The 13,440-nt window shown below is 41.0% G+C and overlaps 1 protein-coding gene across 1 annotated transcript; it reads left to right on the forward strand.

Annotated features, from left to right (window-relative positions):
- The first annotated feature begins 1,711 nt into the window (after positions 1–1,711).
- LOC148865180 (uncharacterized) lies at positions 1,712–13,217 on the forward strand. Its single transcript, XM_088975082.1, is given in 4 exon segments — positions 1,712–2,168; positions 2,612–4,444; positions 4,446–5,226; positions 12,622–13,217. Coding segments are annotated over 3 exon segments (2,943 nt in total). The 5' UTR covers positions 1,712–2,168; positions 2,612–2,662; the 3' UTR covers positions 13,002–13,217.
- Positions 13,218–13,440: the final 223 nt, after the last annotated feature.

The raw sequence follows: 13,440 nt of genomic DNA on the forward strand, positions 1-13,440 counted from the left end.
TTCTTTTATCACTAAAAGAGAATTGTCTTCTCTTTTATTAATAATAATAATAATAATAATAATAATAATAATAATAATAATAATAATAATAAGTGTGCCCAAATCACAACCCCATGAAAGCCGTTGCATGTGTGCTTATATTAGAAAATTCAAATAATTTAAAGTTTAAAAAGGGGCAACAACCCACACTTTGCGGCCACTCTTACTCTGATTGTCCATTCATGCAGAAGGTACATATAGAGATGTACAGATTTGTTCTTTTAAATAGGTGTCAGTATCTCACAGATTATAAAAAAAGAAATAATTTGGCATTTTAAATTATGATTATATAACTATTAATGCTTTGTATCAGAGATACTATTACAATAGTTTGTATTTTAAAAAGGGTATCAAGTATCTCTAACCATATTTATGGCAAGATTAGATGCTTAAAGAAAGACTCTGAAGTCTCCATCCTCAACTTTTGCACCAACTTTGTAATTTGCATTTATAAAAGAAATTACAACTTACAACCAAGTATATATTAAAGAGAAGTCATTAATTAATACTTGACACCTTTCCTTCATCCTTCTGTCCTATAAATTGTGGGACCCGCCATACTTATGGGTTCTGTTCCCACTTTAGTTTTCCATCCCAGATTGAGAAAGAAAGCTTGTTTAATAGTTGGCAAACTGGCAAAACATTTAATTGTATTAAATTATCAAGAAATCACAGAGCCAAATACCAACTGAATATCATATCCCCCACCCAACCATGAGAGTGAGAGAGATGGAGACTCTATCAATCACTTGATTGGAATAAATTGTGGGACCCACTTTTTTTTTTGTTTTTTTAATGGGATTTGTTCTGCATTAGCTTCCCATCTTAGATTGAGCATTAAATGCTTGTTTAATGGTTAGCAAGCAGGCAGGACATTTAATAGTATTAAATTAACAAGAAATCAGAGAGCCAAATATCAACTGAAAATACCCCACCCACCATGAGAGAGAGATAGAGACTCTTATCAATCACTTGATTGGAATAACTTGTAGGACCCACTATTTTTTTGGTATTTGTTCCACTTTAGGAAAAAAAGCTTGTTTAATAGTTGGCAATCTGGCAAAACATTTAATAGTATTAAATTATAAAGAAATCACAGAGCCAAACATCAACTGAGTATCAATCACTTGATTCGAATAAATTGTGGGGCCCACTATTTTTATGGGATTTGTTTCACTTTATGTTTCTAGATTGTGCAAAATATCAACGGATTATCCAATAACCCCTCATTCCCCACCCACCAAGAGCCACTGAGCCACACCTCTTAAGAGTCTTAGATTGGAATAAAATTGTGGGACCCACTCTAATCAATTCCTTAAAACCAACAAGTCGGTGGTAAACTGCTATCTTCTCTAATCGTTGGTCAAAGTATGAAGCCTAACATGTGGCCCACCACTGCAAGGCAACAGAGATGGACAAAGAAAGGACGGTCATGATCAACGACTTGGTGGGCCATTGACACAGAGTCTCCATGATCGTTAGAATGTTAGATAACCTGTAATAAGAATATAGAAAAAGAAAAAGAAAAAAAAAAAATTCTAGTCAAGTGCAGATGAAGGAAAACCGCCATTACCGACCCCGAGAAATTGATTTTCTCGAGAAATGAACCTTCCATGTATTAACCTCTAGCGTTTTTGAAGCGCTAAAAAGTTTAAAAATCGAAGAAGTTAAATCGAGAGGGAAAAGGTCGATATAGCTGATTTTGCCTGTCATTAAAGCTTCAGTTATCGAGCTTTCTTTCTCTCTCTCCGGGCCCTCGAATTCACCGTTCAAGAAACGATATTCTTCTCTCGACATGAAAATGACTTGGGCTTGTATGCTCTTGTTGTGACTTGTGAGGAAGCAAAAGGGAGAGAAGCTGAGAAGGTTGTGATTCAATGCACCTGAGTTCGAGTGAGAGAAAAAGAGCTACATTCGATGCATGAGTTTGTCTATATAAAGGCTAGATTTTACTGCACAAAATTTGGCTGCAGACTGAAGCTGTCGCTGTTTTCGAGATCTGTGCGTGGAAAGGAGAACTGGGTTTCTTTTTTTCGTCTTCTGGGTCATAAAATTGATGGTATTCATATCTGGAGTAATCAGAAACGGTGGATTTCGTCGAGAGATTTAGATGAATTATGGATGCAGAGGTATGCAATTGCATTTTCTTGCTTGGGTTCAGAACCGTCATGGGATTCTTGGGTTCTTCCTGGAGGTTGATTTATAGTTTCTTACAGTTTTTGAATTCCTTACCGTTGAGGTGGCTTTCTAAACTAGAAAAGTGGTTCCTTTTCTATTTATACATTTTTTTAATGGAGGATATTGAATCTATGCTTTACCTTTTCCGGTTATTAGAGTTATGGGTTTTGATACTTTTCAGAATTCTGTTCTGGGTTTTCTTCCAGTTTGGAAATATTGTTTCTTTTGGTGGACTAAACAGCTTTTGTTGATGATTGATGTTATGAATTTTAATATATCTCAGAGTTTGGCTCTGGGTTCTCTTTCAATTGGCAAATGTTGATTCCTTTGTTGAATATAGCTCTAAGATATTGGTTAATTAGCTTATTAATGTAAGATAACTGACATTGTGCAGGTTCCTATATTCTGCTTGGATGTTAATTTAAATTGAGAATCAACTGCTAAAATGTTCAGGATTATAAAGTCTGACAGTGCTTCATTTGCGGCCTTTAGTGGTTATGTGCTGGTAGCTGCTCTATTGGCTTGTAGTTCTAATGGGTTAAATGCAGAGGGGCAACAACTGCTGGAACTGAAGAATAGTCTTCATGATGATTTTGACTCTCTAAGTAGTTGGAATGCCGATGATGAGACACCTTGTGGATGGAGGGGTGTGAATTGCACGTTTGACTACAATCCAGTGGTCTGGTCTCTTGATCTGCATTCCATGAATCTTTCTGGCAACCTAAGTTCGAGTATTGGTGGTCTGGTCCACCTGACTTATCTTGACTTGTCATACAACAAGCTATCTGGGAGCATACCCATGGAGATTGGAAGTTGCTCCAAGTTGGAGCTTCTTTACTTGAACAATAATCAGTTTGAAGGGGAAATACCTGTAGAATTGGGTAACATGTCTTCATTAACAGAACTAAATTTATGCAACAATAAAATATCTGGGCATCTTCCAGAAGAGCTTGGGAACCTTTCTTCCCTGGTTCAATTAGTTGCATACACTAACAAACTCTCAGGCCCATTGCCTCGTTCACTTGGGAACCTCAAGAGATTGAGAATTTTTCGAGTGGGACAGAATTTGATATCTGGAAGCATACCTGTGGAGATAATTGAAGGATGTGAAAGCCTAGAAGTCTTGGGTATTTCCCAAAGCCAGTTAAGTGGCGAAATACCCAAGGAGCTAGGAATGCTTGGAAAATTGAAGGAACTCCTCCTTTACAGTAATGAGTTGTCGGGGGTAATTCCAAAGGAGTTAGGGAATTGTACTAATCTGAAGACTCTTGCTCTTTACCAGAACAATCTTGTGGGTGGAATACCAATGGAGATTGGAAACTTGAGGTTTTTGGATAAGTTGTACCTTTACAGGAATGCATTGAATGGCACCATTCCAAAGGAGATTGGCAATCTTTCTATGGCAGAAGAGATAGATTTTTCTCAGAATTTGTTGACAGGAAAGATACCGATAGAGTTAAGTAAGATAAAGAGTCTACGCTTACTCCATCTTTTTCAGAACCAGCTCACAGGCATTATTCCAGATGAGCTTGGCAGTTTAAGGAATCTGACTAAGCTCGATTTGTCAATGAATTACCTCACAGGTCATATTCCAGTTGGATTTCAATATTTGACTGAACTACTCCAGTTGCAGCTCTTCCACAACTTACTCAGTGGTAATATACCCCAAAGGCTTGGATTATATAGCCGACTTTGGGCGGTTGATTTATCAGAGAATAATCTAACTGGGCAAATACCTCGTCATCTTTGCAGACATTCTAACCTGATTTCATTGAACCTCGGGTCAAACAGGCTGACTGGAAATATCCCTACAGAGGTCACAAACTGCAAATCACTGGTGCAGCTTCGCCTTGTTGGAAACAGCCTTACAGGGAGTCTTCCATCTGATTTATGCAAATTGGTCAACCTCTCTGCTATTGAACTAGACCAGAATAGGTTTAGTGGCCCTATTCCCCCAGAAATAGGGAACTGTAAAACATTGCAAAGACTTCATCTCTCAGAGAACTACTTTACATCTGAATTGCCAAAAGAAATAGGTAATCTTTCCCAGTTGGTGATCTTTAATATCTCATCAAATATGCTTACTGGACAAATACCACGGGAAATAGTGAACTGCAGGATGCTACAACGACTTGATCTCAGTAGGAACAGATTTACAGATAAACTGCCACATGAGATTGGAAACCTATCTCAATTGGAGCTTCTCAAGCTTTCAGAAAATAATTCAGGGATGCAGTGGATCTCCATCTTCGCCCTCTTTCCTGCCAAATTCACAAGGAGCTACACCTCTTTCTAAAATTGTTGCAATAGTTGCAGCAGCTGTGGGTGGGGTTTCTCTTGTTCTAATTGTAGTTATTGTATATTTCATTAGACGCCCAGTTGATGATGTTGCTCCTTTTCAAGATAAACAATTATCTTTTCCTCTGTCAGACGACATGTACTTTTCTCCTAAAGAAGGGTTCACTTTCCAAGACCTGCTTGAGGCGACAAACAATTTTAATGACAGTTTTGTGATTGGAAGAGGAGCTTGTGGAACAGTCTACAGGGCTGTTATGCCATCTGGGCAGACAATTGCTGTTAAGAAGCTTGAATCTAATAGAGAAGGGAACAATATTGAGAACAGTTTTCGCACCGAGATTTTAACCCTTGGGAAGGTTCGGCATCGGAATATTGTGAAATTATATGGGTTCTGTTACCACCGAGGTTCTAATCTTCTTCTCTATGAGTATATGGGAAAAGGCAGTCTGGGAGAACTTCTTCATGGTTCATCTTGTAACTTGGAATGGCAGACAAGATTAGCAATTGCTCTTGGGGCTGCTCAGGGGCTTGCTTATTTACATCATGACTGCAAACCTAAGATCATTCACCGGGATATAAAGTCCAACAATATTCTACTTGATGATAACTTTGAGGCTCATGTTGGAGATTTTGGACTGGCAAAGATCATTGACATGCCACAGTCCAAATCAATGTCTGCTATTGCGGGATCATATGGCTATATTGCGCCTGGTAAGCTCTAGTTGGACTTTTTTATCACATTGTTTTGAAATTTTGTTGGGTGGTCATTCTCTGCATAATAGGCTTTCCCGGGGCACTGATAAAACAGTGTTTTTCTATATAAAAGGGCAGTCCAGTGCACAAGGTTCCCGCCAATGCGGGGTAACGGTAAAACTAGGGGTGTAACTTGGGTCAGGTTTGGTTGAAAAATTAATAAATTCTCAATGGGCCTGAGGTCAAAGTACCATGTAATATAGGAGCCAAGCAGTCAGATATTGGATTTCTAATTTCATTAAGTATTTTGGTATTTATAAACAGTAAGCATATTTTGGTCTTTTTACATGTTCTTTATGGGGTCCAGTCTAGTGTTTTTTGTCTACTTGTAGTTTAGTTGCATTTAAAGTTTCAGAGTCATTGGTTAACTAGTTTAGGAGTTATTTAATTTTCTTTTAGTTGAAGTATGATCAATAGAATCATAATTTCCAGTAAAATTAGAAAAATTGGTAAATGATATTTGAATGATTTTTATGCATATTATGTTTATGGTGAGTAATTTCTGGTGTGATCCTAGGTGTATAGAGCACCCTTATTTATGAAGTTTCTATCACTTTTCATTCTTATCAATTTCATCCCAAAACTCCATCTACAACCCTAGCTTCCTGAGTTGTGTTTTTTTTTTCTTTTTTTCTTATGGAAGGATTTTTTTTTTCTTTGTGGAAAACTTACTCAAAATGTTTTGAAATTAAATCTCCTTGTACAATCCATCATCCTAAGCATCTCTACAAAGTTTCATTAAAGAATTCTATCCTTCAGACAGTTTTTGAATTGTCTGTTTTTCTGTAGTCTCATTAGAATTCTTGCCAATTTGGCTCAAAATCTTTCCAACTCCTATCAATTTTTATATATATTTAGTCCTAAAATCATTTGTAAACCATTCTTAACCCATCATTGCCCTCCTAATTTGGCATTCAAGTAATTGATCCTACAGTTAATATTAGAGCAATTGGTCCTATATCACTATGCCTTTCTTCATTTTCTTTTAATAATTTATTGCCATTGACCATTGAAAGACAAATAGCAATATCTTATTTATTTGGACCTACCACTTGATTTCATTGAGGAAAAGCTACTGCTTTATTTTAATTTTATCATTTCATTGGGATCAAAGTGATATGCCTGATTGTTAGTATTTCAAGTATGATACTTTTCTCTAAGTGATCTATCACCATCAATGATCAAATCTTGCTTCTAAAATGGAGAAAAAGGTGCAAGGAAAATTTTGTCGTCTTCATCAAATTAATATGAATAGATCTTATTTTGGAAGCCTATCCAAACAATTAATACTGAAACCCAAACTTAAGACCTGGTTTTTAATAGAGAAAGAGAAAGAATGATGCAGTTACTTTTTTTATATTTATAAGTTAATTGAAGTGATATCTCATTTGTACTTTTAGCTTGTTTGGAACATTTTGGGCTTTAAAATAACTAGTTATGATTTTTTGGTATTACTAACTCTGGCTTCAAGCTAGGTCCGTGGTAATATTTCTTGCAAATAGATACAATGAAACATTCTGGACTGTCTTTTGAGTTCCTTTTAAGAGCCTTTTTGTTCTTTGTTTTAGTATAGTGTGGTGTAAGTTGTGCCTTTCTGCGGAAGCCCTCTATGAGAGGTGGATTTTAGTAGTGATAAAACTGATTTTATACATTATCATTATTCATTAAGGTGCATAGTAGGGTTATTTTCAATTATTCATATGAATTACACCATTCAATTATTCATTATTCATATGAATTACACCAACCAAACATTCTTGTTTTGTTTTATTTATACGATGAATGACTTCTAGTTTATGAAAGAATTTCCACCCCAACTATGATCCCTTGCTGGAGGCTTGTGCTACAGTTTAAGAACCTCAGGCTCACATTGTTATAGACGCCTTCCTCGGGAAGACGTACCATCGCTGCCGGCAGCAACAGGCACCTGACCCACCACCAGCAGCAACAAGGATTCAGTGATGCTCATCCTACCTAGTTTGGCAACAACAGCCTTATCTAGATTAGATTAGCTCATTTTGCTTGTTCTTATTGTTCTTATCTCTTATCTTATCTTGTTAGTAGCTTATCAAATTAGGATTAGCTTATCTTATCCTTAGCAAGATAGAATTGGAAGTCTCCCTATTCAGCAAGGAGACTCCCTTTGATTAGGACTTTTGTAATCTCCTATTTAAGGAGATCCCATTATTGAATGAGATATCGAATATTCAGTTTAAGAAGTGAGTTAGGAGAGTTGGTGATCTCTTGAACAAATCACTAGAGGCGCCAAGATAGGTTCATCAAGAGCAGGGAGGAACAAGGGAAAACAGGAGGTTTTCCCCTTGGACCGACCCATGACGAGATCCTATTCCCGGGCCCTCAACAACTTGGTATCAGAGCAAGGCGTCATGGGTGATCTGGAGTAGCTACCATCCAAGGTCCACGACCTCGAGCACCAACTCGTGGAGACCAGCTCCGAAGTCCGTGAGATCAAAGACGAAGTGAGGGAGCTACGACGCCTGATGGAGCTATTACTTTCCGGCGAGCAGCAGTCTGTTAGCCAAAGAACCACAATCGTCCCCAAGTACAGCAGGCTAGAATTCCCGTCGTACAACGGCAACGGAGACCCCTTAGGCTGGTTGTATTGCTGCGAGCAATTTTTTCGGAACGAACAGACAGCTGACCGGGATAAGGTAAGTCTAGCCGCCTTTCACTTAATAGAGGAAGCACAACTTTGGTTTTATCGGTTAGAGCAAGAAGAACCCAGGCTCAGTTGGCCCCGGTTTAAGTCCTATTGCCTTCTTAGGTTCAAACCCCCATTGACTAGCAACCCATTGGGTGAGTTGATTAACTTAAACAGACCAACACAGTGGCTGAATATCTGCGACAATTCCAAACCTTCCTCGCGAGTGCATCCTCTGTGCGACCCGACCAGCAAGTGGATATGTTCACGGCAGGGCTATCAGAACCCCTGCGGGTGGATGTCGAGATGCAGAATCCCCCAAATTTGGTCACAGCCATGAACTTAGCCCGCGCGTTCGAGCTCAAACTGCAGCTCAACTGCGGAATTTTTAATGTGGGTTGGCCACCAAACTCATGGGTACCCCCAAGATCAGCAGCAACGACCCCCTCTTCTGCTACCAGCTGAGAACTGAAATCTCCCACCACCACCGCCTCTAGACCAATGACAAGTACAGGTAGTAACATGGTCGCTCCACCCATTAACCGTCTAACCAAGGCAGAAATGGCAGAACGCCAACCAAGAGACCAATGTTTCAATTGTGATGACCTCTACTCGGCAGGACATAGATGCAAGAGGCTTTTTTGCCTCCTCATCGATGAACAAGAGGAGGAGGAAGAACCAGTCATATTCGAGCCAGAGATCTCTCTCCATGCGATCACCGGCATTAAAACTTCTTAGACCATGCAATTACAGGCACAAATAGCAGGTCAACCGGTGCGCATTCTCGTTGATTAAGGGAGTACACACAACTTCATAAGTGAACATGCCGCCCTTCAGTTAAAGCTACCAATGGAGCTTCGACTGCGACTACAGGTAGCCGTCGCAAATGGTGAGAGAGTTCACAGTCCAGGAATTTGTAAGGACGTGCTGGTACATGTCAATTCTGAACTGTTTCTTGCTGATTTGTTTGTTCTTTCATTGGATGGGTTCGATATTGTTCTAGGGGTCAAGAGGTTAATTAACCTAGGGCCGATTTTGTGGGACTTCAACGCACTCACCATGACCTTCCACCTAAATGGAAAGCAAGTTTCATGGCACGGTTGCAGGGTTAAAGAAAGGACACCATAGGTCCATGCACTTCAGACAGAATCGGCAACCATGGAAAAACTTCTCGCCGAGTTTTCATATCTGTTCCAGGAACCCAAGGGCCTCCCCCCTTCCTGAGCTTGCGACCATCGCATTCCTTTGGTGGCGAGCTCAGCACCAGTCGTTGTCCGACCTTATCGCTACCCTCACTTACAGAAGGACAAGATAAAGAAACAATGTACAAAGATGCTGAACCAAGGAATCATATGCAAAAGTCACTCCCCCTTCTCTTCGCGGGTTCTGTTGGTGGCGAAGCAGGATGGAACGTGGAGGTTCTGTGTTGACTATAGAGAACTCAATGACCGGACGATCAAAGATAAGTTCCCTATTCCCGTTGTGGACGAACTGCTGGACAAGTTGCATGGTGCCCAGTATTAATCTAAGTTGGACCTCAAGTCCGGATACTTCCAAGTTCGCATGGCTCCCGGTGACGTGAAGAAGACTGCTTTTTGCACCCACCATGGCCACTTCGAATTTTTAGTCATGCCATTCGAACTCTCCAACGCCCCATCTACATTTCAGTCACTAATGAATGAGGTATTCCGGCCCCATCTGCGTAAATTTGTTTTAGTTTTCTTTGATGATATCCTTGTTTATAGCAATTCATGGGTAGAGCATGTCCACCATCTGAGGACCGTTTTCGAGCTCCTACGCCAACACAAATTATTCTTGAAACGGTCCAAGTGCTCCTTTGGGGAGCAACAAGTTCTTTATCTCGGCCACGTCATCCATGGGCAGGGTGTGACAGTTGATAGTTCCAAGATTCATGCTATAAAAGAATGACCCAAACCTCAATCAGCCTCGTTAACCAACCTGTTGAAGAAAAATTCCTTCCGGTGAGACGACACAACAGATGAAGCTTTCTTGACATTGAGAAATGCCCTGTCTTCCACCCCTGTCTTGCAATTACCTAATTTTGCCCTCGAATTCGCAGTCGAGTGCGATGCTTTCGGAGTGGGTATCGGGGCCGTACTACAACAGCAAGGGCACCCGATTGCTTTCTTCAGCCATAGACTTGCCGATCGGCACCTGAAGCTTCCAGCTTATGAGCACGAAAGCCTAGCCCAAGCCGTCTAGCACTGGAGGCCATATTTGTGGGGGCGGTTGTTCGTCGTCAAAATTGATCATTACAGCCTCAAATACCTGTTAGAGCAGCGTCTCACCACTTCCCCTCAGCAGCATTGGGTTAGCAAACTGCTTGGGTTTGACTTCCGGGTGGAATATAAGGTGGGATCCTCAAATCGAGCTGTTGATGCCTTGTCTAGGCGAGATGAAGACGCGATGGTTCTGTGTAGCATTTCCCAACCTCGGATCTCTCTGTTTGACGACATTAAGAAGGTAGCACCACAGTCCTCGGAATGGTCGCTCTTGCTACAGAAGATCTAGTCCGGCACCGCCGACCCCAATTGGTCACTTCAAGACGGGTTGGTACTGTATAAGGGATGCGTCCATCTTCCACCAGACTGCCCGTTGATCCCCACCATCATCACCAGCATCCATAACTCCACCCACCAGGGTATTCAAAAAACACTACACTGCGTCCGGACTAATTTCCATTGGCGAGGTATGAAGACTTCTATTCGAGATTTTGTCCAGAATTGCTCCACATGCCAACAACACAAATGGGAAAACCTACACTCGGTAGGCCTCCTTCATCCCCTTTCCATCCCGACACAGATCTGGGCCGACATCTCCATGGACTGCATTGAGGGACTACCCAAGGTTGGTGGCAAATAAGTTCTCTTCGTGGTAGTCGACCGCTTCTCTAAATACGCCCACTTCATTCCTCTATCACACCTGTATAGTGCCACTTCGGTTGCCATCGCCTTCTTTACACATGTCTTTTGCTTACATTGGTTACCAGAATCCATAGTCAGCGATAGAGACCTAGTTTTCACTAGTGCCTTCTGGAGAGAGTTATTCCGGCTACAAGGCACCACCTTGGCCTACTCATCGGCTTATCGGCCACAAACTGACGATTAGACGGAAGTGGCTAACCGCACAATCGAGATGTATCTCCGCTGTTTCGTAGGCGATCAACCACGACGGTGGGTGGATTCCCTTGGGCCGAGTACTGCTACAACACAACCTACCATTCTTCCCTCGACATGACTCCCTTTCGCGTCGTTTATGGCAGGGATCCTCCCCACTTGCTGTCCTACGAGCCGGGTTCTACTCGTTTGGAAGCAATTGATCACTCCTTACAAGAACGCGACGCCCTCCTAGCCGACGTCCGCCTTCGCTTACAGCAGGCCCAGCTCCGCATGAAGCTCCACTATGACAAGCACCACCGGGAACTGTCATTCGATCCAGGACAACTTGTTTGGTTGAAACTCCAGCCCTACCAGCAATGCTCCTTGCGCCACAAGGCTGCCCCGAAGCTGGCCCCCAAGTTCTATGAGCCCCACAAGGTTCTACAACGGATTGGCAGTGTGGCCTACTAGTTGGAATTGCCTGAGACCAGCCGGATTCGTGATGTCTTCCACATCTCCTTGCTGAAGCCATTTACGGGTGTTCTCCCGGACCAAGTTCCCTCCCTGCCACCCTTGAAAGATGGCAAGCTGGTCCCTCAACCTAAAGCTGTTACCCACTCTTGTTTCAATCGTGGAATCCTTGAAGTCTTGGTGGAATGGTGTAATTTACCATCAATAGAAGCCACATGGAACCCATTGGCAGAGTTCCAAGGCACATATCCAGAGTTCGAACTTGAGGACAAGCTCGTAGTCCAGGAGGGGAGTAATGTTATGGACGCCTTCCTCGGGAAGACGTACCATCGCCGCCGGCAGCAACATGCACCTGACCCACCGCCAGCAGCAGCAATGATTCAGTGATGCTCATCCTACCCAGTTCGGCAACAACAGCCTTATCTAGATTAGATTAGCTCATTTTGCTTGTTCTTATTGTTCTTATCTCTTATCTTATCTTGTTAGTAGCTTATCAGATTAGGATTAGCTATCTTATCCTTAGCAAGATAGAACTGGAAGTCTCTCTATTCAGCAAGGAAACTCCCTTTGATTAGGACTCTTGTAATCTCCTATTTAAGGAGACCCCATTATTGAATGAGATATCGAATATTCAGTTTAAGAAGTGAGTTAGGAGAGTTGGTGATCTCTTGAACAAATCACTAGAGGTGCCAAGATAGGTTCATCAAGAGCAGGGAGGAACAAGGGAAAACAGGAGGTTTTCCCCGTGGACCGACCCGTGACGAGATCCTATTCCCGGGCCCTCAACACACATACCTTCCTTAAACCCTTAATTAATCCTTCAAACAATGAAGCACAAGCCTCACACTTTTTAGGCTTGTTTTATGTTTCATTTATTTATTTATTGTTTTCCTTTTTATTTATTTTATTTTTGGGGGGGGGCATTGTTTACTGTGTTGATAATTGATATGGACAATAGTTTAGATTACTGGTATATCCGTTGGTTAAAATATGTGTTACTCTGCCAGGTTATGGCATTCGTTTATGCTATCAGTAGATTCTATAGAAACTTGATTCCTTTGACTGATTATTTTCTTTTATGTATCTTTTTTTGTTTGTCAGAATATGCATACACCATGAAAGTTACAGAAAAATGTGATATCTATAGCTATGGAGTAGTTCTCTTGGAGTTGTTGACTGGAAGAACACCTGTGCAACCACTAGACCAAGGAGGTGACCTTGTTACATGGGTGAGAAACTATATTCAGAAACATTCATTGACACCTGGGATATTTGATGCACGATTAAATGTAACTGACAAGAACACTATTGAGAACATGATTACTGTTTTAAAAATTGCTTTACTTTGCACAAGTTTGTCCCCACTTGATCGCCCTGCAATGAGAGAAGTTGTGTTGATGCTGATAGAGTCTAGTGAGCAACAGGGGAGCATTGTTTCTTCTTCAAATGATGATATCTCTTTCAAAGATGATATCTCATGAATGTCTTTAATATGTTGGAACAAAGAAAATGATCTCCCACTTTTGGTGCTGATTCTTCCCTGTATTCTTTGCAAATCAAATTTATAGTGTTTCTCTCTACATTTTTTTTCACACAATTGCCTCTGCTACTGTATCACATCAGCTTCTGTAGCTAATCAACATTGTTGTCAAAATTCTATTTCTTTGAAAGAAAATAGAACATAACTGATTATACAATTGGCCGTGCCTCCTCTACCATAAAAGATTTTGTTTGAACAGAGAAAGTGATCTCCCACTTTTGGTGCTGATTCTTCCCTGTATTCTTTGTAAATCAAATTTATAATGTCTCTCTCTACATTTTTTTATTTTCACACAATTGCCTCTGCAACTGTATCACATGAGCTTCTGTAGCTAATCAACGTTGTTGTCAAAATTCTATTTCTTTGAAAGAAAATAGAGC

Source organism: Nelumbo lutea, chromosome 3 (assembly GCF_056320005.1).
Source record: "Nelumbo lutea isolate HS-2025 chromosome 3, American lotus-T2T, whole genome shotgun sequence".
In the NCBI taxonomy this organism is placed as follows: domain Eukaryota; kingdom Viridiplantae; phylum Streptophyta; class Magnoliopsida; order Proteales; family Nelumbonaceae; genus Nelumbo; species Nelumbo lutea.